This window comes from Embiotoca jacksoni, unplaced genomic scaffold, assembly GCF_022577435.1.
Source record: "Embiotoca jacksoni isolate LCO1_2020_lvr unplaced genomic scaffold, fEmbJac1.0.p SCAF_20, whole genome shotgun sequence".
NCBI classification, from domain to species: Eukaryota; Metazoa; Chordata; class Actinopteri; family Embiotocidae; genus Embiotoca; species Embiotoca jacksoni.
In genome coordinates this window covers 4,327,501-4,350,437 of record NW_027185341.1, presented here as the reverse complement: position 1 = coordinate 4,350,437, position 22,937 = coordinate 4,327,501, and the positions used below count along the sequence as shown (strand labels likewise).

At 41.8% G+C, this 22,937-nt stretch overlaps 1 protein-coding gene across 3 annotated transcripts in view; it reads right to left on the bottom strand.

The window, feature by feature from the left end:
- Nucleotides 1–22,937, bottom strand: part of ankfn1b (ankyrin repeat and fibronectin type III domain containing 1b) — a 115,700-nt gene that overhangs the window by 35,703 nt on the left and 57,060 nt on the right. For 2 of the 3 annotated variants that reach the window (XM_069155750.1, XM_069155748.1), the window contains exons 4-5: nt 15,048–15,088; nt 1,241–1,363 (exon numbers count right to left, since the gene is read on the bottom strand). In XM_069155750.1, coding sequence (XP_069011851.1) covers nt 1,241–1,363; nt 15,048–15,088 — 164 coding nt within the window. Of the gene's footprint in view, nt 1–1,240; nt 1,364–15,047; nt 15,089–20,055; nt 20,179–22,937 lie in introns of those variants that run through there. The other variant, XM_069155749.1, reaches the window with a different exon arrangement.

Below are 22,937 nucleotides of genomic sequence, written 5' to 3'. Positions count from 1 at the left end.
TTTATTATGTCACAAAAGGCCAGTCACACTTCTGTAACGGTGGCTCGGCCCGGAGAAAGTCAGAATCCAGCTGTAGCCGAGCCCCCCTCATCCCTCGTAAATGAGCATGTCCAATCTACCCACTGTGTTTCATTAGAACCAGACCACATCAATCAGGGCCTGAACTTTAAAGGCCAGGTCCCCTCTCCGGCAACATGGGAGAAAAACATGAAGCTGTTAAAAGTAAAGGACCTCACACTGAACATACACTCCAGCGCTCATACACTTCTCACCACATTGCTGCTGGTGGACCACACATCGCAATGTCAGTCCGAGACCACACAGTCGGTCTCGTAAGGCCAACAAAAGACCTCGTAAGACCTCACACCAGGCCCTAGCATGATTCGATAGGACCTCAGAGAATCACACACCTGCAACTCCACAAACCGCAAAGTAACTCCACTGTATAGCTACTGTAGTCCCTGCACAGCAATTAGAAACCTGAAAACCATTGAGAAAGGTGACTGGACATTTTGTTATTGGACAAAATTAAGTGTAAAGGAAGTACGAGATCCTCTTAAACTTTGGCCTACAGTATGTTCCCACTAGTGAGAGAAGTAAAAAGGAAGAGCCAAAAATACATAGCAGGAAACTCAGGGGGGTTTGCCAGATGGACGAACGGCAGGATGATGGGTAGATAAACGAGTGGAGGCCAGGCAACAGGAGGGGAGACTGGGAACGATTCCCATGGGTGGGGACGGGAAGGATGGAAAGCTTTCAAACTCCTTTCATCGGCTGCCTGAAGACTGGAGCTTTACAAGAGCAAGATGAGCCGGCGCCACTGGAGCTGCTTGGCGCTCCTCAACGAAACCCAGACGCGGAGACAGAGCAGGACCCTATCAGCACTCTGCCCACCCTCTGCTCCCACCCCAAACACCAGCCCAACCTGAGCCTTGACTTCGTACACAGACATATCTTTGCATGACTCATTTGCAGTCATCTTTCTATTATTAGGTGTTTTCTCTTTTATTTCTGTTGTGATAAGCAAGAGATTGCTCTATTTAAAATCCTGCTTATGATACCAGGATATGTCTTACTTCCCCAGGCCTCAGTATTTCCCCCATTTCTTATTTCCTGTCATTTTTCATCATTTAGAACAGGAAGTAATGAAAAACATGGACACAACCTTTGATTCTTTGATTTTGACCATTAAAGAAGATTATGAGATTAAAAGACATTAGGAGACGGTCTGTGATCTCACCAGTCGACACTAAGAGATCGTCTCCTGTAGGACGGAGGCCTGTCCAGGGAAGTCTTCTCTGCTTTAGCTGGACGTTCTTTGAGGGATAGACGATGAGTGAATTTGGAAATTCCTGACTCAGACCTGTTGGATGGAAAAATAACAAAAGAATCAGAATAAGACTCAATAGACTACTTTACATGTAGATCTAGGCATAATGCTTGGGTAATCTTCAAGAAACCTCTGTCTTGCACTGCATTCCCTTGTCATAGATTATACATTCTTGCCATAGGAGTTTAGGAGCCCTTGATATCCTGCTATAATACATGTTTTTCTCAGCTCTGAGTATAACTAAGGGTTAATAAGAAAACGCACAGACAAACAGTGGGTTTCTCATCTACAGTACTATAGATATTCTCTGTGCCAAAAAGTTTAAATGTTCTGCCAAGCTCATGTTCTGGAGAACACAAATATCTTGGTACGATGGGATCTCTTATGCCTCAAAGTAAACTCCGAAATCACAACACTCAGTGGAAAAGTAGTCCGTGAATTTGACAAACACGGCTAACAATGCTTCAGTTCCTAGAGGAAACATTAGGTTTCAGGGAAAGCTGCATACTTCCTCCCTAATTTTCTCTAAATCTTTCATGAAAAAAAAAAAAATGAAGTCATACACATTTTAATCCCCTCTACTGGGCTGCCAATGTCCCAGTTCAACTTTTTGCTCAAAATTAAAAACAGGAAATGTAATATTTCTTCTACTCCAGCCCGTTTGATGAGACTCAGCATTGCAATATTGCTGTGGCAACATTGGGGACTAATCAAAATGTAATAATATTCTCTATCAAAGAACCAGGCCTGTGGAGGAATATAGCTGGAACTGCAGATAAATGTGATATAAATATTCACAACACTGATTAAGCAAAGTTTTATAGAAAGAGAACAATCTGTTGAAGGTAAATCAAAGCACTGTAAAAAAATGACAAAGGATTGTTCTAAACTGATATCCAAGCATTGTGCAGGATTCTTCCCTCTCCTAATCTCACACACATGCTGTTTCCATTTAATTATGAAATGCTAAAACATCCCTAATAATGACTCACACATACTCGCACACGTACATAGATCTCTAAACCTGAGCCAAAAAGTGTTTTAGTCTCCAACGTGAGCTCTGTTGGAGACATAGAACAGGAATGGTTGGATTGAGGTCCGTATAGACTACTGGGGCGCTCCCTGCCCCTCAAAAACAAGACTTCTATCAGCCTTACCCATCACTGGTTTATGTGAGATGTTGCAGAAATAACTGTTCACATAAGGCTTTGATAAAACCGGATTTATGAAATTGTGCACAATTGCTCTTGATTACTGAACAGTGACATGGATGAATGACAGCGCAGTGCTTCGGCCAGTTGCGCCTAATTGAATTGCTAAATTGGCATAATGTCACATGCACATGCAAGTATGACAGGACCTTGAATGAGTAATTCATGTGTTTTGGTCCTGGAGAAAGACGGCTGAAGGTCTGAGAGCGTCCTGACAAAGTCTAATGCTGCTACGAGAGACTAATCAGATCCGAGAGAATGATTATTCAAAAAGATGAAATTGGCTCAAAACCTTTATTGCATCATGGAGCTGTAAACGTTCCCATTAGGGGGAATAAAAGTCTGTTGTGACCTTGGAAAATAAAGTAAAACCCTTTTTAAATTTACATGCCAGCTGGGCTTTCCAAGCAAGGTAACAACCTTGCTTGGAACATCTCTTCTTTTTTGAACTGAAAATAAAAACAAATGTACCGCAATGAGGTTGATTCCTGGCCAAAAGTTGATTCAACCCTCCATCTAACCAGTCAACCATATTTTAGAGGTACCAACCTAAAAAACAGAAAGCTTTTCCATTTTTATACAATTGGGAAGCATTGCCTTCTAATTGAAAAAAAAAGAACCTCTGAAAATATTGTCTGATGCGCTATAAAATATTCCTCTTAAGACCAGCTGTTTCCCTCCAAAAATGTTACCATGAGCTGAGATGAAAATGCACGAGTTCTCATTCAGAATGACCTCATGCAATGGCTTATCTAGGAGAACAATCCCCAGCCCCTACTGCCTGCGTTCCCACTCCTACACCCTCAACTACTGTTTCCTGACCCAGTGCCAACTTCTCCAAAGAGTCGGTTGACCTCGAAGACAAAGAGGCATATTTTCCTGTATGAATCACACACATGGGGTGTGGGATTTTAGTCAGATGGCAGAGAAACCCCTAATTGATGGTATTAAGCGAGGCTGGGCTTCTTCCTCTTCAAGGGCTTTTAATTAAATTAGCACCGCTGCCCTGTGCATACTCGCTACTGCCAACAACTGATGCTGACAAAACTGTAGTCTTCACTGGTCTGCAAATTTCTGATTCACAAATAAGCTTCAGGAGTGATTGGTTCGGATCATCATTGGTCGTTAATAGGGGCTTCGGTTTATAAAGATCTAATATGTTTGGCCTGTGACCAATACTTACATTCGGAGTTCCTTGCTGAACTTCAAACAAACATTTGGATCAAACACATGACATGACATGGCCATAGGATAACTTCAATGCCATGAAAACACATAGGATCATGACTTCAAAGACACGAGGGGCCAGTGGACACAGAGGAGGACTCAGGGAATCCCTTTGAGGGGTTTAGAGGAAAACTGCACATGCGAAGCAGGTGGGTGTCAGAGGACGGGGATCTGCTGGCAACTGGCTGCCCCTTGGCTCCCCGAAAGCCTCAGTCCTGGCCCTGCCCCATGCAGCTGTCCCTGATAACATCACCACAGCAGGCACACTGTGATGACGCAATCCCCAGGATCCCTCAGGATATCATGGCAGATTATCCTCTCATCAGAATTATATTTTCTCTTTCATTTTCCTGGTGTTGATTACAGTTTGAGAAATCAGGGATTTGATTGATTATTTTCTTAAACTTTATCAGGTCAAATGTGATGCTGAACTCATGTGATCCTATCCATTCACAGCCACCACCAGGCAAGTGCACACAAAGGAGCAAGCTGGTGCAAAGACACCTGCCCTGTCCTCCTTGAGAAAAAGCCAGTGTTGGCATACCTGTAAGTTCCTTGTCATTTCCCACCTCTGCCGCTTTCCCTTTCCCCACAATCAACACAGTCAATGACTATTAAGTCATTTCAGAATGAAATGACAGAAAACCTCCATTTCTTTCATCTCTGGCAGCTACAGAAATAGATTGCCAATTATTATTTGTAGTCCTGTGACGATAAATTCGACTGACTTTTGTGATCCCTGAGTTTTTCTCCAGCGCCACAGTTAGGATGATATTTTTGTTTTCTATCTTCGGTGAAATGAGTCGCCAACTATTAGATCGATTGGCATGAAATTCAGTGCAGATATCGACGGTACCCAGGGGATGAATCCTAATGACTTGTGGTCCCCAGTTGTCCAGGAAAACATCTGAACATCTGATGGATTGGCATTAATGTTTGTACAGGGATTCCTGGTTCCGAGACATTGTGTTCTCATGACTTTTGGTGATCCCCTCGCTTTTCCCCACATTTGTGGTTTTGATTGAAATGTTTCAACAAGTATTTGATGGATTACTGTTAAATCGAACGCAGACACTCTTGCCAGAATGAACTGCAATGACTTTCCATAGTGCCATAGTGTCAGCTCAGAACACAAGTTATATATTTTGTTCAGGCCCGATTGCTTGCAAAATAAAAGACAATCTCGCCGTTCTTGAAATGTAGCGGTAAATAACAAATATTAGCATGTTAACACACCAACATACAAACTATGGGGTATACATCGTAAACATTGCATGAGTATGTGAGCATGCTGACATTAATATTTAGCACCGCTGTATACTGCCAAATTACATCCAAAGGAGCGTGTCTGTAGAGATAATGCTTAAAGACCACCTGGAGAGAAACAATGAGATATATTTCTACATCAGTTAATTAGTTCATACTGTTTTATTTAGCTTCAAATTCTTAGTCCCACCTTTTACAGTCCCAGTGACTATAAGATATGATAACCATTCCTAATGTATCCCTCTTATTTGAAAGTCCACCACTGCCTCACTGCAGTGTGACTTAGATTATGATCCTGCCAGCATTAGTAACTTTCCCCAATCCTGTAGCACAAGAGTGCTTTTGTCAGCGCTGAACGGCTTGTGTGATGATACGGAGAGAATGTTGACCGACGCTCCAACACACACACACACACACACACACACACACACACACACACACACACACCTCCAGCCCTTACACACACACGTTCCCAGTGTCACTGGGACAGATTGCTTTCTTCCAAACAACTCACCTAATGTCACTTTCCACTCGCTCTGTTCCGTTACCATGGCAGCAATTAACTGTTCGGAGGTATTCATGAGCAGGAGCACTGCTAAAGAACCGATTGTTCTCACTCCGAGTACACAAAGCTATTGACGGTGCACTTTGACCCCCGCTCACAGCCTCACTAACTCAGTGTTTGAGGGCAGAGTTAAGGCTGCGTGGAATTCTGGCAAAACCACTGCAGCTTAAAGATATTTAACAGTGAGCTCCAGAGAGAAGCACATTTCCACATTTCCAGTGAAAAACACAATTTTTTCAGTTTTATCACTTTTACCACTAAATCACAAGCATTCCTAAATTAGGATTACAAATTAAAAAATCCTATCTCCCACAGTGTTAATTAATTATTTGATATATGAGTTACCGTTAAGGTAAAGTACTGACCAAGGTCAATAAAGTGACATAGTCATAAAATGAGGGACATTACCGCGATTTGAATCCTGAGTTACTAAAAAAAAAAAATCGAACGAATGTAAAACTATTGTTTGATACTGTGTTTTGCGCCCCTCGATTCCTGAATGATTTTATATTTACATATTTGATTGATATGATTTGGGGAATAACTTGACGAGCGTGCTCTGCATAGCTTCTGGGATCAGGAGAGGGTTTTGTGTGAGATATGTTTATAGAGGGATCCCATTAAAACCAGCAGAACGCTATGCATTACACAATCTATGTGGTCTGTCTGAGGTTAGGCTGCCCTTAACCACAGATCTTATTTCAGATCGCTGAGACACAGACACTACAGTAAATCATAAGCAGCACAGGCAAATACCTGACCCTGTTTCAGCAATTATGGCCGGTGGCTGTCTACCTAAAACAACTATTTTGGAACGGAGGGAAAACAAAGCGCTGGGATTTCTTTCATCTCTGTCTCCTGCTATGACTTCTCGTCCCTGCCAATGGAACACTAATACGCCAAAAAGAATGCAGGCACCCGCCAATATAACAGATACATGCAAACGAAGTGGATGCGAGCGCGAATGCTTGCGCGTGCACGCATACACACAGGCACGGTTTAATTCATGAACGTACCCCTCGATGTGTTTCATTAGGCAAACAAAAAGGCTTTCAGTGGTCCAATCATAAAAGAACGCAGCCAAGCTATGAACATTGCTAATTAAAATTCGCTCAAAGAAAGCCTTGTTTTCCACTCACCATCTCCATCCAAACCCATGTCTGTGTGTGCGTCTCTCGACATGGTAGAGGCCGCTTTTATTTCACTTGGACTGAGGTCTCACCAATAAAACATACTGATATTTCTTCAAGCTAACAAGCTTTTCCTTTAGTTGTGATACAGTTACATTATCTGAACTGCTCTCAGTGTAATGTTTAATCGTTGGTGGCTTTGAGGCCCAGTGAATGAGAAGCAATAACGCAGCAGTCTGTTGCATAATACCTGATGCACTCTGGACCCTGATGCATTTGGCGAGCTTTTTATTATAAAACTGTCTGAAATAATACATCAAAATTATACAAAGCGTGACTAAAAACCAGTCCCAAATATGTTGATGGGTAGGATAATTTGTTGAGCACCCACATGGGTCCTGAGGAGAGGGGAGGCATTTAACAGCCAGTTCACTGCATTGACAAATAAATCATAACAATGACTGTCTCATTTCCAAGTGCGAGTGATCTAATCATGAAGCTACGTGCCAGAAGGAAGGGGACTCTGTTATCGTCCTACACGTCTTCTCATATGCTGGCCATCCACCCACTATGGTAAACAGAGATATTTCCATCTCGGCTTCTTTCCATCCATCCCTTCATTTGCACGTCTCTGAGTCACACTCATCGTTTCATCTTCTTCTTTTTTTTTTTTAAACGACTCCCCTTTATTACATTTCTCTCTCACTCCTGTTTTCCACCGAGTCGGCACACACAGACTTTGTCAGGGGGACAAAAATGAGGGAGGAATTCAATGCTGTTTTTCACTTTGCTCGGCTCCCTGTGGTGTTGGGTTTGGGTTTGATACCGTTCCCTCTGTGTCCCCCCTCTGTGTTTGATGTGTGGCATAAGGCTGACTCGACACTGAGATATACCGATGATGGATTTGCAGTCAAATTCATCTTGAACTGAGCTGACAAGCACATGGACGCCAGCAAATTATTTAAGTCTGTAGCTTGGAGTACTGCGCCACTGTGAGAGGAGGGGCAAAGCAAACAGTAACGCAGACAGTCTCCTCTTTCCACTCGCTTTCGGTTTGGTGGAATGAGATAATAGTGAATGTAATTTGGTAGAAAGTGACCTGGGGTGAGTAGCTATCACATTTTGGGGGGGGGAGACGACATCTGGACATACAGCTGTTTGTATAGGACCTGCAGACGTGCATGAGCACACGACCACAGTATGAAGTCACACAAACTCTACTGCAGTTATGTTTCGACTCCAAGATGAGCAGAAAGCATTGATTTATTAGTGGGCCATAATCCAGGAAATACAGTATCATAATAATGTTTAAAAGTAAGGGGAGCTGGATTTATCTGATCAAACCTGTAAGGTTTATCGCTGCTAAGTTGACAACAGTAACCAATCACCGCGCCACTTCACATGACATCGTAATAACTCAGCACAGAATCTCAAAATTATCCTCATAAAAGTTGACATAAGTCTCCAGCTGGCCTCCTCTGGGACAGAGAAAAGCTGACAAAATGTTGTGGAGCCTGGATCTTAGCCCCCATGTATTAGTACTCTCACTGCTGCTGGCCTGCAAATGTTCATGCCTCACTAGTTGACTAGTCAAGTGGAGAATAAAAGGCCAAGTGTGAATATGAGTGTGTGCATGTATTCCATCTCTTTGCAGTAAGTATGCTCTAATTTAACTTCTGTGAGGATCTGTGTGCCAGTCTGCATTGTAAAGTGAGGATTTTAGAGGCCTGGTCTGAAGGAGATGGACACCCCTGTGGTATTATGTTTATGGCCTTGAAACAGCACACACACACACACACACACACACACACACACACACACACACACACACACACACACACACACACACACACACTCTCAGGGCACCCCACTTTTCCCCATCCAGCCACAATTGAGCATGGCGTCAAGATTCCAATCAGGGTTGAGCCAGCAGACTGAGGGGATTATTTATGCTGGAAGGAATAAGGAAACCTCGAGGAGGGAGAGAGATGTGTGTGTGCTTGTAGAATGTCTATACTTGTGAGAACCGCAAGTCTATTTTTAAGGATACAAAAATTCATAAAACTCCTTCAAAGTGAGCATTTTTCAGTCACCAATTAAAAAGCTAATGTCCTTAACCCTCCCGCTGTCCTTGGGTCAAATTGACCCGCTGCTGTGTTCAACCAAGTTCTATTTTATTTTTATATTTTTTGGGGATCATTGGTGACAAGTAGGCCATGACGGTTTCTGAAACCGTCAATTTGCAGCGGGTCAATTTGACCCGAGGACAGCGGGAGGGTTAAGTTTAGGTTTGGCAAATACTTAAGATTTAGTGAGTGTTGGACGTTGAGGCTGGGAACATACACATTCACATATAAAAACACAAACACACATTACAGACAGCTAAAGTGACGAGTTAAACCCGTGTTGATCATCTGAATAAGTCGGACCGCCAGAAAACTAATAAGGAGTGACTTTAGCTAGAAAAACTGCAATAACTCTTGGAAAAAAATTGTTGACTTCATATTCCATGTGATAAGTTGAATGGGAGTCTATGGAGCCAGGGCCTTTTCGGAGTCAACCTCTGGCATTCGGTGGTATTACAGCTTAAGGCACTTCTGCATTGGCCTTACTGTTCAGACCTGGAAGCTTCGTCCACTTTTATGTGGAGTCGATGGAGAGTACATTATCTTCTTGTTGGCAACGAGGAATTCCTGAACATGTATTCGTCACAGTCTTTTTGAACCTCATTTGGAGGAGAGGTGGAGGTTCATCCTACTTTGCTGAAGTCTTGCAACTTCATAAGCCAAGTGGGCAGTTCTCCCACGATACGAAATTGGATCTGCAAAGAATGCAGTATCTTCTGTTGGCCATCATTATGGATCCTATTGAGCAGTGCCAATAACATTTCTTAAAGTGAAGGTGGAGTCGCCTGGTGAGGGAAAAAAAAATAATAATACTTGAATTCAAAAAGGATATGAGTGACCTTAAAATGGTGATCGTGGTTGAAATCCTGAGTTGGCTTATTTGTACCAAAAGCAGTTTATCCCTGAAATGTTTGTCATTGTAAGCCAGTGAACTATGATCCAAAGTGTTGAGATGTTTTTGGGAAAGCTGATCAAATTTTGATGTGTGGTTTCAAACTGGAGGGAGATGTTAAAGGACTTGTTGTGCAACATGATAGAAAGACATTTTCCCTGAGAACTCCCTAAGCTAATGTGGTTGTATGGATGGAGTGTTTGTATGCAGTGTGGTTATATGTGTGTGTGTGTGTGTGTGTGTGTGTGTGTGTGTGTGTGTGTGTGTGTGTGTGTGTGTGTGTGTGTGTGTGTGTGTGTGTGTGTGTGTGTGTGTCACTGTGTGAGTGCGGGTGCATGCTTTTGTATTAAAAGTCAGGATGGAAAAGGCTATAGCAGCAACGTTCAAGTACTCATTGTCTCAGTATTACACACACACACACACACACACACACACACACACACACACACACACACACACACACACACACACACACACATTGATAGTTGGATGAGTTCTGCTAACATGAGTAAGACCCTCTTTATATTATGAAACGACACTGTACAAATAGTGTACATAGCTACAAACACACAGTTTGCTGTTGAGGACGTGTGAACACAAGCACGCTCAGATAGTTAGCCAGCGTCAGTCTCCTCCGGCCCGCTGAGTTCGCTCCCTCTCCTACCACCATTACCACTATTGTAAATACTTCTCAGTATGTATTTACACTGGGATCTCACAACCCTGGAAAAAAAAAAAAAAAAAACGAGGTGAAGAAAAAATAGGCTGGAAAAATGAAGGAATGTGTTTCATGTCGGTCAGACAGTAGGAACCCTCAGTCCTTATTATGTTTCTGCTACAGTTTGCCTTGGATTGTGCCTTCATGGGGATGAGATAGAATGATGCAGTAGGTCTTCGCTCTGTATTTGTGCCCTCTCTTTTGCCACTTTCATTTTTGCTCTGGTAATTTCCGACTGATGCAAAAAGCAAGGTCAGAGAGACACGAGGGCACGGCGGCTTACCAAATTCACCAAACATGATTCAGACTTATATACAGTAACACTGGGACACTGTGGTTTATCAGCCCCAGGACTGTGTCTATTGTGCACTCGATAGAATTCATAAAATCTGTGATGTCATCAACATGAGGCCATGAATTAATTGCTGTAAGGCTTTGGCTTCTGTGTCACCTGTAACCACGGCAACAACCAGCAACTGCCGGGAGGAAATTAATTTAACTGTGAGGAGCGTGGCAGAAAAACAACAGCGAAGTCTTCAGAAGTCTTTACAGTGAAAAAAGTGGGAGGACATAGCAAAGATCAGCGTGTTTACCTAAACTTTCAAGAGACAGAACTGTCTCACTGCGAAGAAAAAATATCCTCCAATAAGGATCTCAGTAATTTCCATGACAGCTGTTAGAACATACACAAAACAATTACATATAAAACAACAAGTCTTTGTGATAAAACTTTTTTTGTGTATAAATATCAGATTTGTAGAAGAAAAGCAACCATGACTAATTCATAGTCTATTATTCAGGTTAGTTAAGATTAATAATTTGAAATATTGTCTATTTGTTTTCAAGTTTAAATTTAAAATGTTGAACGTTTTCCTGTAAGTGCTGAAAAAGTAAGAAAATCTATTAGAAACTTTCCACAGGGGAACTTAACCCTCCTGTTGTCCTCGGGTCAAAATGACCCGCAGCTGTGTTCAACCAAGTTCTATTTTTATTTCTATATTTTTATATTTTTTGGGATCATTGGTCATCATTCTTTAAAGAAACCCTCACAGCCTCCTTGTCACCAATGATCCCCCAAAAAATATGAAAATAAAATAGAACTTGGTTGAACACAGCTGCGGGTCATTTTGACCCGAGGACAACACGAGGGTTCAGCAGACGTTACGCTAAGCGGCTGAACCTTGAACGCTTGACTCGCTGCATCTTCCTCTTAAACATTAGGTGTCCTTACCTGAGAAAAATACAGTCTATACCGCTGGAGTAGCAATAGGAAGAGGTGAAGGACAGGAGTATGTCAGACACAAAGTTGCTGAACCAATATCTCCTCTAACTTACCTTAAGTTATTCCATATCTCTCACACACACACACACACACACACACACACACACACACACACACACACCTACGTCACCCCCATATGAGAACAATTACATGGCCTGCTCCTGTGAATAAATTTGTCTAATCAAATTCTCTCTTCTGTGACATCTGCACCTAAATCCCTTCCTCCACCAAAGAAGCAAAGCATCCCCTGCCCCCGTGACACCCCCAGTGCCCCATCCCTCCGTTACTCCTTCCTTCCTCCACGGTCTGCATCCAGCAGAAAAGACAGTAAAGTTTTCTTACACAGAGTACAAGCTTTCATGAGCACAAAGTGCGTCACAATTATAAAACATAGAGTGTATAAAATGTAGGTCACACGACTTCAAAAGTACAACCAGAAGTATTTTGGTTTTATAGCTGGAGCAACAGTAAGAAGTACTAGACGGAAGATGACGGTGAAGAACTGAGGCTAATTTAGGTGTAAAGGTGAATATTTGAAAGTAAAGGTCCAACGCCTTGATCAGAAATTGTCAGTAAAAGGTGAGCGGAAGCAAACACTGATCAACCAGTAAGTAACAGTTACTTTCATGCATCCTTGTTGGAAACACTTTTTTTTTTTTTTTTTTTTTTTGCTGCTTTGCCCAGAAATCCTCTGTTTCTGAGTTAGTGGGAAGAAGATATCAAAATAGATGTAATGTGAGACCTTTTAGTGCATCTGGTAATCAGCTTCGCAGAAGCACTCGGGACCACTTGTAAAAGATCCAGCGATTACCCGCTAGAGCCTGTAAAAAGAAAGTTGCAGTGGTCCGAGTGGAATGTAATAAGCATTGAATGACCTTCTCCAGCAATAAGTCCCCATTGATAAGTAGCAGAGGAAATCAAACCCTAGACAGCAGTTAGGGAGACAGCCTGACAGCACTGTTTGCATTGGATCTGCATAGAGAGGCAGGAAATGACTGACCATACAATCCTTTGTGGAATTTAAGTAACTATATAATATATTTTTGTTGATATTTCGAGGTTACGTGGAACTAAACCGTATCGATGTTGTGGTGATTGAATATACCTTCGAAACTACTCATTATATTCCCAACTGGAAGCAGAACAGAAGGTAGAACAGTGAGGATGTGATGTTAACACATGTTAATGTCTATTAACCTCGGGTTAATAGACATTAACAGTAGTGTGCACATAATGTTTGCGATTCAACCAGCTGTACGTTTACTTATGCTCATACACATTTTTGTCCTGCCATAAATTAATATGTGGTAGAGAATATCTATCATTCTAGCCCTCCTGACATCCCACAATGGCTCTTTTGAATACAGCTGCTGTCTCCTGGCAACACGTGTCTCCAACTCTGGCACACTGTGCCGATGCACACCCGGCACATCATTTGCATCCGACACGACAATAAACTATACAGCAAATCTAATCTAATCATCTAGTGAATTTGGACCAGAAGCCTCAAACACCCAGCAGCACACACTTCCACAGAGTCTGACAACGGCCAATCATTGTGACTTACACACGTGGGAAACTTTTCAGTCAACACGTGAACTCTTCAGACAGAGAAACTTCTTTGAATTCAGCCTGATTACAGCTCTGCCCTTTGTACTTGTTGTAGTTCTTTAGGATGGCACACACGCAAACATCACAAACTACACTCATACCGTATGTGCCTCCAGCTTTCATTAGGAAAGGCCTGTTACTATGAAACCATGTTAGTACAGAAATTTCAAATGTACAGCCGAAGACTCTATTTACACAAAAACACACATAATGACAAGTGAGACTGCTTGTACGAAGAAAAACAATCTGGTTTCACGAGTGCCTGAGACAGCTTGAATGCACTCAAGAAACAAAAAAGTTACACTCAGTGAAGCGTAAATTCAAAGTAATTGTGTAGTTTTCAGAGGAAGCCAGAAGGTAAAAATCTTCCAATAGATTAATTGGCTAATTGGTCCAAAGTGAGGAAATGTCCTAAACTGAGATAAAGAGAGAAAAACTGTCTTACAAATAACCACTCAGAGAATCAGACAGGAGATAGATATGTTGTGAAGATGAGTATTGGTGACCAAGGCTTTGGTTGCTAGGAAACTAAAACATATAGCTTATTTAGTATAAATTCTCATCCCACTTGTCTTTTAGTAGGTGTGACATCACAGTGTTATGCTGTAAATGTTGGGTTAATTTCTATGTTTTTCTAGCAATGATCTCAGACATGAAGAAGAGAGTTTTTTTTATGTCCTACTATTGGCCCCTACACAGTACAGTCGGAAATGTTACTGACAAATAGATACAGCGTAATTACTAAAGCCAATAGTTACTGGGAATCATGGTTTGTCTGTTCATACAGAGTCAGTGTTGAGTTTATATCAACAGCAAATAGGACTAATGAGCAAATCTAATGGTATAAGATCAGAAAACAGCAATGCTCCGCGCTATTTTTATGACACAATATAAAACAGTAGAAATAAAGGTTTATCTCGGATAAAGACTTGATCCTCTTTTGCTGTTATGTTGACTCAGGAATCTTCGTCTGGCAGTGCATTTGGTTAGGATACAGGCTTCAGGATTAATGTTGCCAATTTACAGTTAGAAGATCCAAGGTGTGAATCACAAACATGGCAAAACACTCAGTAACACAGAAAACACAAACTCCTCTCATTTCTATTTCACAGAGGATCTATATTCGTCATTTTTTTTGTTCCTATCTCCCACTGATCATTTCACAGAGTAATCATGCTGAAAAACTGGAATGACAGAGAAGTATGACTGTTATGGGATGGATAATGGATAAGGAAAGTGTTATTGTTGATGCAGCCTAAACATCAAAATTTAGTACCAAATGACATTTGTCAGTACAAGACAGCATTGAGGTCATGTGATCAGTGCCATAAAAGTGGAACTGGAAGTTCGGTACTTCGGCCTACTTTTAAAATACTGACAGATACAGACGACCAAACGCACACGAATCAGGTCCAATTCTTTAGTGACATGGGTTACATTAGAAAACTAGCAAAAATTGAGCTGCCTAATGTTGTTTAACCACACTGGAAAATTTGACACGATCAGATTTGTTTTTTTTATGACAACATACTTTATGTATTAGTTGCTGCCAAAACCAGTGGTGGGATTTTCAATAATGGCTACTTCTTTGGTCTCTTTTGCTGTTTTCGGGGACCAAAATATATCTAAAAAGGAGTAACACACGGGCAGATGGAATAATGTAGAGCTAGGCGAATGGATGGGACTCACTTCTTATGCTGATTCTCCTTTCGGTCAGCAGAGCCCAGACTCTGAAAATAAGCAAAGAAAAACACATTCAGAATTGTTATTAAAGAGTTCAAGATCTTCCGTCCTTCAGTACTCACCGAGAACATTCCTCTACAAGCTGTACAACCATCAAATAGTTCAGAGGGCATGCACACTTTAAATAAATATGTAGACTCCCCTTGAATGTGGTTACATTATTGTAGGATTGGCTGTCTTGCAGGCTCAGATGATAACCAGCATAACCGCCATGAACCAGCTCAATATTCAAAGTTGAGACTTTAAAATGATAGTACAGATAATACTAGTAATAGTGTAGTAGGAAGTAACTATATTGCAGCCAGAAAATGATGTGTAACCATGGGATGAAGGTATTTAGTTTAAAGGTCTGTACAGAATATACAGTCCTCAATCAAAGCATCAACAGGGTAATTACCCTGAAGAACAACCCAGCTACACAAACACAAAGACAGATATGCAGCTTTTTCCCTTAATTGGGTTTGGATTATTACAGTTGAGGTGATCGACAGTTAATGTTTGTCTAAATCCTTTTGCTAATCTGAAGATTAACCTTCTAGGCAGCACCAATCAAATGATCAGTGCCACTGTAAGAGCCAATTACATGGATAATAACCTTGTCTCCGGTGAGAAATAATGCGCTGTCTCGGCACAATCACAAACACTTATCCAGTGGATTTACTTTATTCACATGCATTTATGAAACTGTAGTGTCTGTGCGTGAGGTTGAATGCATGTGTGTTTGAAAGGAAAAGAGAGACTGAGAAAGAGGAGACGAAGAGAGCGAGAGTCAAGTTTTAAATTAGTTTCCCTGATGATGAAGTAAACGAGTTCAGAAACATCAAGTGCAGAACTGAAACTTCCTGCTAGCTCTTCTCAACAGGGGACATTTGAATGACTCCCTCCGGCAGAGACAACGTCTTCGGCACGTGATATAGAAACACATCTGTACCCAAAGTTGCAGACACACAAATAATATCCCCCCTGTCGTCCCCATCTTCCCGAGGTGTATAGCACGCAGAGGTGACACACGCTAAGACAAAGCGAAGCGCACGCACAAGATACTCAACACACACACACACACACACACACACACACACACACACACACACACACACACACACACACACACACACACACACACACACATAACTGGCCTTAGGCTGGAGACATTTTTGAAATGAAAACTTGTTGCCGTTTCGCATTTTCAGCTTTGGGAATAACAAAAATACAGGCTCTGTGGACGCTCCATCACAACAAGCACTGTGGGACTCGATGGAGACCCCTTTGGTGAGTGGGCCAAGCCGACGCTGTCAATCATTTGACAACATTTTCTTGTCGCCCAGTGTAATCCATTGTACCGATAAATCTGATGAAAATCCGAGCTATTCCCTGTAATATAATCAAGAGAAGAAAGAGCGCTCGTGTGGAGATGCTTCAGAGCTGGTGAACAGTGTGTGATCTGCGAAATTAAATCCATGTTAACCTAATGCCAAATATAAGTTAATACGCTGTATTATGAATTATAACCGTGGTGAAAGGCTCTCGCTGACCTTTTCAAGAACATACTCACTGAGCCACTTTCTACTATTTATCTAATACAAATACAGCATTTGGGCCAGTAGTAGAGTGCACTGAACCGATATCATTAGTAATAAATTGATGCCATAACTCTGAAAACAACAGTTGTTTTGGTACTGTCGAAGCCGTATATACTGGATATATTGGACAATAACATGTCGAGGAAACAGGACTGCTGCAATATATGTGGGGGGAAAAAGCTCATGACGTCAGATGGTGGCTGCTCATGACAGAAGGCTATCGTCATTACTGCTCAGTGTTTTAAAGTCAAGTGGCAACTTGACGTCACCTGTTGGTTTGTGAACAGCCATTCTGAGGCCTTGAGTCTGGCATAATTGGGCAAGTTGGGAAGAACCAAGAGGTGGATCTGACTGAGAACCAGAGGACACTATACCCCCCCCCCCCCCACACACACACACCTATACCTGCAACCCAAGCATGTCAATCTAACCCCCAAAATAACTCTCTTTTAGGCCTAATATCTCATTAATTATGGAATCATTTTCAGAAGGAACACCAGAAAACTGATCAAAGAGAGTGAATATAGAGAGTCAATTGTGGAAAGCATTTATTGACTCTTATTTTATTTTTAAATGGGAGTCTATTAAAGGAAGAACGGGATACAATATTTCAAGTCGGAACCACATTCATTCCAAGGAAAGTGGCATATCAGTCGTGTACACCAAAAATATTTTAAAGGCTTTCTCTTCCTTCTGCGTTTTTGGGCCTATAAAACATGTGCATTAGAGTATTGGCCGAACTGGCTGAATTCATGTCTGCTTTCTTCACATAAATGGCATGAAAACAAATCAGTGATATGGCTCTTTGGGACACTTTGCATTTTATTTGAAGTATTGTCTGAAATTTTAACAATACAAATAGTCAGAGTGCTTTGTGAAGCTCATGAAAATGCAGGTGTTTGAAAAAGGAGTAAGAAAAAGGCTTTCCTTTCCTTTGAATTTCAAACTGAATATTAGAGAGAACTGCTGTTTTGAGTGTGAGGTTGTGAACGTGCATGCGCATGCTTTCATGTGAGTGGTGCGATGACATTTTGACCAGCGAGTGACTCTGATGTTTCGAGTGTGTGCGTTTATACAGTATGTGCAGCGCAGTGACACTTTGACCAGCGTCGGACTTCTCTGTGCATATACGTTTGCGTACAAGTTTCACCCTCTTTGCAAGGACAGGATACGGCATACAGAGAGACTAACCTTTCACCTCCCAGCTCCCCCACAGTGCCCTCAGGTAGCCCCACTCTCCCAAGAGGGACGAGAGCAGCGTGGGTGTCCTTCATTTGAAGGATAAGTCTGTAGGAGGTGAAGCAGGGCTATTTTTGAACAGTCTTTCAGGCTGAACTGATGATTAACCATCAGAGCAAGAATGACAAAACTGTAGTAATACCATTACTACAGGATTACAAGCAATTGCTCCATTACAGATACATGGCAATTCCCACTGACAATTTCAACATTTTTACCCTGTTCAAGTCGTGCTTGATGACGATAACAATATTTACAGATGACGCAAGTGTCAAAGCATATATTTTCGTGACTTTTTCCCCTCTTCAAGAAAAGGTACATTTCTAGTTCACTGAGTACAGGGATACGAGAGGCAATTAAAAGGTTCCAATACTAATTTTTTTTGCGCGCAAACTGAGTGCAGTGCCGTGATGCGCACGGAGCAGGAGGAAGATATAACCCTCGTCAGTGAGTAATCCAAGTTACATCGATTAATCTAAATCAGCACCTGAGTTACGAACATTTTTGTGACCACTGGCGTGTGTGCATTTGTTATTCCACCATTGACTTGAAACTTGAGCCAAAAGCACACAATGAATTTTGTGTCAAATTCCAATTGTTTGCAACGTTTGTTGCAGGAAATGATTTGCCTCTGAACGTCACAGTAGAACTCTGCGTTGACAGTCCGACACCGAATTCATGACACCGAAAGAATTCACGGTGCGCCGATCAAAGAAAACCCACCTGGTTGCTCCTCACCTGACGCGCCTTCTTTGAACTTGAACAGTGACATTTGCTCCTCTTAAAACATAAATGTCACTCACAACACCTCGCCCGGCTCATTGCTTCATTTCTGTAGATTCTCTAAAGCCTTTTAAAGGTTTCCGTTTGACACAAAATTTGATGTGCTCCCTCTGCTCATGTCCACCGTGAAATTGGAAACGCACACACACCACTAATCACAAAAACATGTGTAACTCAGTTTACGCAGTTTAAACTCGGAATGCTTAAACACAAAAGTTCCTTCTGCGTTGGAACTTTTTGATTGTCTCATATTTTGAAGAGTCTGAAATTCATTACTGAAATCTGAAATGTATCTCACACACGCTCACAGAGTGGCAGAAACTCATGTCGGCATGTCTGACTTTCTCCTTCATATTCATGCTCACGCTTATATGAGCAAAACACACGTTGTAATACAAACATAGTACGTCCTGTCCAATAATTTCATTTCGACAGAGATATGTGAAGGTACTTCACCTATTCAATGTACCTGAACGATCAATTTGTTTGCCCATATCTATGCCAGCCTCTAACAAACTTGCTTTACCACATGAATCCAACTTCAACTGCACTCTCTCACCTCTTTCCACCTCTACCCACGTAGAGCATCACTAACAATCGCACTACAACAGGAGGAACGTTCAAGTCAGACTGATCATGTATAATCTCCATTACTCGTACGAAACCTTTAGCTCTTCACCAACCTTGTCCCTGACAAAAAGAAAAAGGAAACATTTCCACAAGCAAAGACAGCAGGACGCATCACACCTGACAACTAGTAGAGCTTAACATCTTAGTCAATTATCTTAATGATGGTTGGGAGTATATGGGAGATAATTAGCTGTCTTTTTTTGTGGGACATATTTCTGTCAACTGTATAGTAGTAGATGAGACCATTAAGACAACTGCTTCAAATGTGGTGTCATTAATTACTAAGGGAGCATATTAAAAAGGATTATAACTGTCTGATAGTGATAAATACATAAAACAACATTCACCAGTTTTACCCACAGCCTTAAGTTCGCATTTTTCTGACTGTGTGCGAATCGAAGCAGGTGTGTGAGCAAGTACCTTTACAGCAGGTACCAAAAAAAACATTCCCTCACAGCTGTGAAATCACAGTGAACAGTATATGCTGTTTTCTTGCCAAATGCCTCAAAAGCATAATCCCCTTAGTAAGTGTTTCTTCAAATACTAGCTCATGAGCAAAGAAAAAAAAAATACACAAGTAGTTAAATGTAAAATACACATGGGAGTAAAAATGCACATGGATTCAAACACGTGAACACGCACAAACACGTCATTATATTGGCAGAATACCTTCACTTTGCATTCATTAATTTCAGCACACACACACACACACACACACATACCTGTTGAGTCCAACCCAGTAAACCCGGTCGGAGGACGTTACTCCACTTTCCCTGTCTTGCTTTTCTCTCTTGTTTCCAAAAACCAAAGTGCTCACTGTGGTGTTTCGGTGGTAACTCTAATTGCCGTTCACCTGTCTAACTTCCACTGTTTGTCTCCGTTTGCCTTCCTCCCGATGTAACTCTCTCTATTTTCCTCTCTTTCCACCTAAAGCTGTTGGTCACACGAAGGGTTTGCGAAGCTTGCTCCAGTGGTGCCTGCGACCGCCACTGACTTGTTGTACTTTAATTGTAGTTGCTAGGCGATAAGCTTCTCCAATTCTGCACACAGAGTGAACGGGAGGACGGGAGAGGAGGGGGTGTAGGAGGGGGAGAATAGGTGGTGGTGGTGGGGGGTGGAAGAATAGGTGGTGGGGGGTGGGTGGAAGAAAATGCTCAGTATAGACACAGTAGCCTAAAGAGAATGATCGCCGAGGTTTACCGGAGGGGAGGAAGCTGTGCCGATACAGAGACATGAACGGATGGAGGAGAGAGGATCTCGCATAGCAGGTGCACTTCCTTGTTTTCCCACTGGGACCACCTTGTGCAACCTGGGATGCTTAATCCGGAGCAACAGCGCAGTTGGAGGATTTGCCAGTAAATACTTTAAATAGACAATGGCATTTGTACACGTGTACACACGTCTCTTCACATTTTCTGCTTGTGTATCAAAGATCTTTTGTTTGGGTCGGAGATTTGCTTTCTGCTCATTAAATGTAGAAAAACTAAGACAACATCATTATTTTTACAGTTAGGCTTGGAAAGACAACTAAGATTGTTCTAGAGTCAGCAGCAAATAAGCAATGAACTAATTATCTATTTGAGCACTTTGCCACAAACCTCTTGGTCCAAGACATGTTTTTGCAGAATGAAGGATTTCTTTAGGCAAGCATAGCAGCTGCTTATCAGCACAGACTGGATAATGATGAGAACAAATTTCTAGTCAGTGCAGAATTTGAAAGCCCCAGCTACTCTTCATATCATGAACTGATGTTTCCCACATGAAACTAACGCTCATGGGACCTGTTGGGAAGCCCTTTACATACAGTAAGAGTGCACACTGTTTATCGTTGTCATTTTTCTTTATATATATATAAAGCATCTGTAAAGAATCTATTATAAGTTATTTAAAGTGAAAGGAATATAGAGTGGGACTTCGGTAAAGCCCACATAAACGAAATATATTTGTTTAGCCTCTATAACAAAGTGTCCACCTTTCATTGAATTCACATGACAGCAATAATACGATTTAGTAAAAAAAAGAAAGAGGTGACCGAATTTTCATTGTTTGTTTACATATAGCTTACTGTAGGGTCACTTTATTCTTATGGCAGGAACACTTTATAATAATTTTGATTTCTGTTGCGGGTTTCAGATCGGCAGAGATATATCTTGACAAAGACCTGTTGATCACGATACACAGTGTCAGATGTTTTTTGTTTTTTTACCAACTGTCTTGTGTCAGGCAATGCCCCCATCACAGCGAGTTCTCGACCCGCAGGTTGAGTCACAGTTTAAAGGACCATAAATAGATACCTGAAAACCAGCATGTATAGACTTTTATCTGCGATGGGTGTTAATATAAATCAGTTTAGTAATGAAATGTACATTATGATTAGCAGCTGGTGACCTTTAGTGTGACTGAGTGAGTTTCTGTGTGTATATACTGTATGTACGTATGTATGCCTGCCTATGGCGTGTTATGACTCACTGTGTGTCTTCAGTGTCTGTGGGCACACACAAATCTCTGCCACCTCGTTGTCCAGTGAGTGAGTCCTGTGCAGCCCGAGTGGTATGGGGAACATTACTCAGTTGGTGGAAATGTCAAACACACTTGCAATGTTCTGAAAGGCTGCACAGGAAATACGGTCATACTTTCTTTTTTTATCCTCCTGTTTCTACTCTTCGTGTCCGTCTATCCCTCCGCCCACCCTCTCTGCTCTCCTCCGAAAAAAAAAAAAAAAAGAAGAAAAAAAAGAAAAAAGAAATCCACCTGCCAATTTCAAGGGCTGAGACTTGGGGAGATGCAAGCACTGAGCTTCAACCACTGAGGAGCCGCAGCAGGTTGTTTCAACACCTGCCAGTCAGAGGAGGCGTTTCTAAATATATCTCACACAAATACACACACACACACACACGCACGCACGCACGCACGCACGCACGCACACACGCACGCACACACACACACACACACACACGCGCGCGCACACACACACACGCACGCACGCACACTTAACCCAGTACATGCAAATGGTAATGCACACACCACTCATTCTCATACATACACACATTTAGCAACTTCCTCGAAGGGCTCTCAGTGGGTTCCTGGTGACCTTTTATCTTATTCTTTCTATCCAGGCTCCTGGGAGACGAGCGTGGCAGCTGGCCTGAGGATGCACACCATGCACCAGCAAGCAGAATAATAAAACTACAACTAAGAATAATAATTAGAGTCAGACTGACACTGCGAGTGTGTATATTGAATTTATTAATGGTAAATTACTTAAAAGAGTAGGGTCAGATGTTACTCTAGTTGCCAGGCATCATATCTTGCTGATGATGGAGCAATAAAAACATGCAAATCTGCCTTCAGGTCAAATATTTCACAGCGCCACAAAGCGCAACAGTTTTGAGATACAATTCAACAAGCAATAATTGACCAGAAAATAAACCAAACTGTGACTTTTCCCGAGATGTTACATAATAAGGGTCAGGGCATTTCTTCTGCTTAATGGATTGGCAGGTTTGTTTGGACCGAGGGTAACATTCTCCCAATTATAAACAACAGTTCAGGGCAGTCAACTGGGGGCCTCCTACGCCATCTCGACTGACAGAGGGGAGACAGG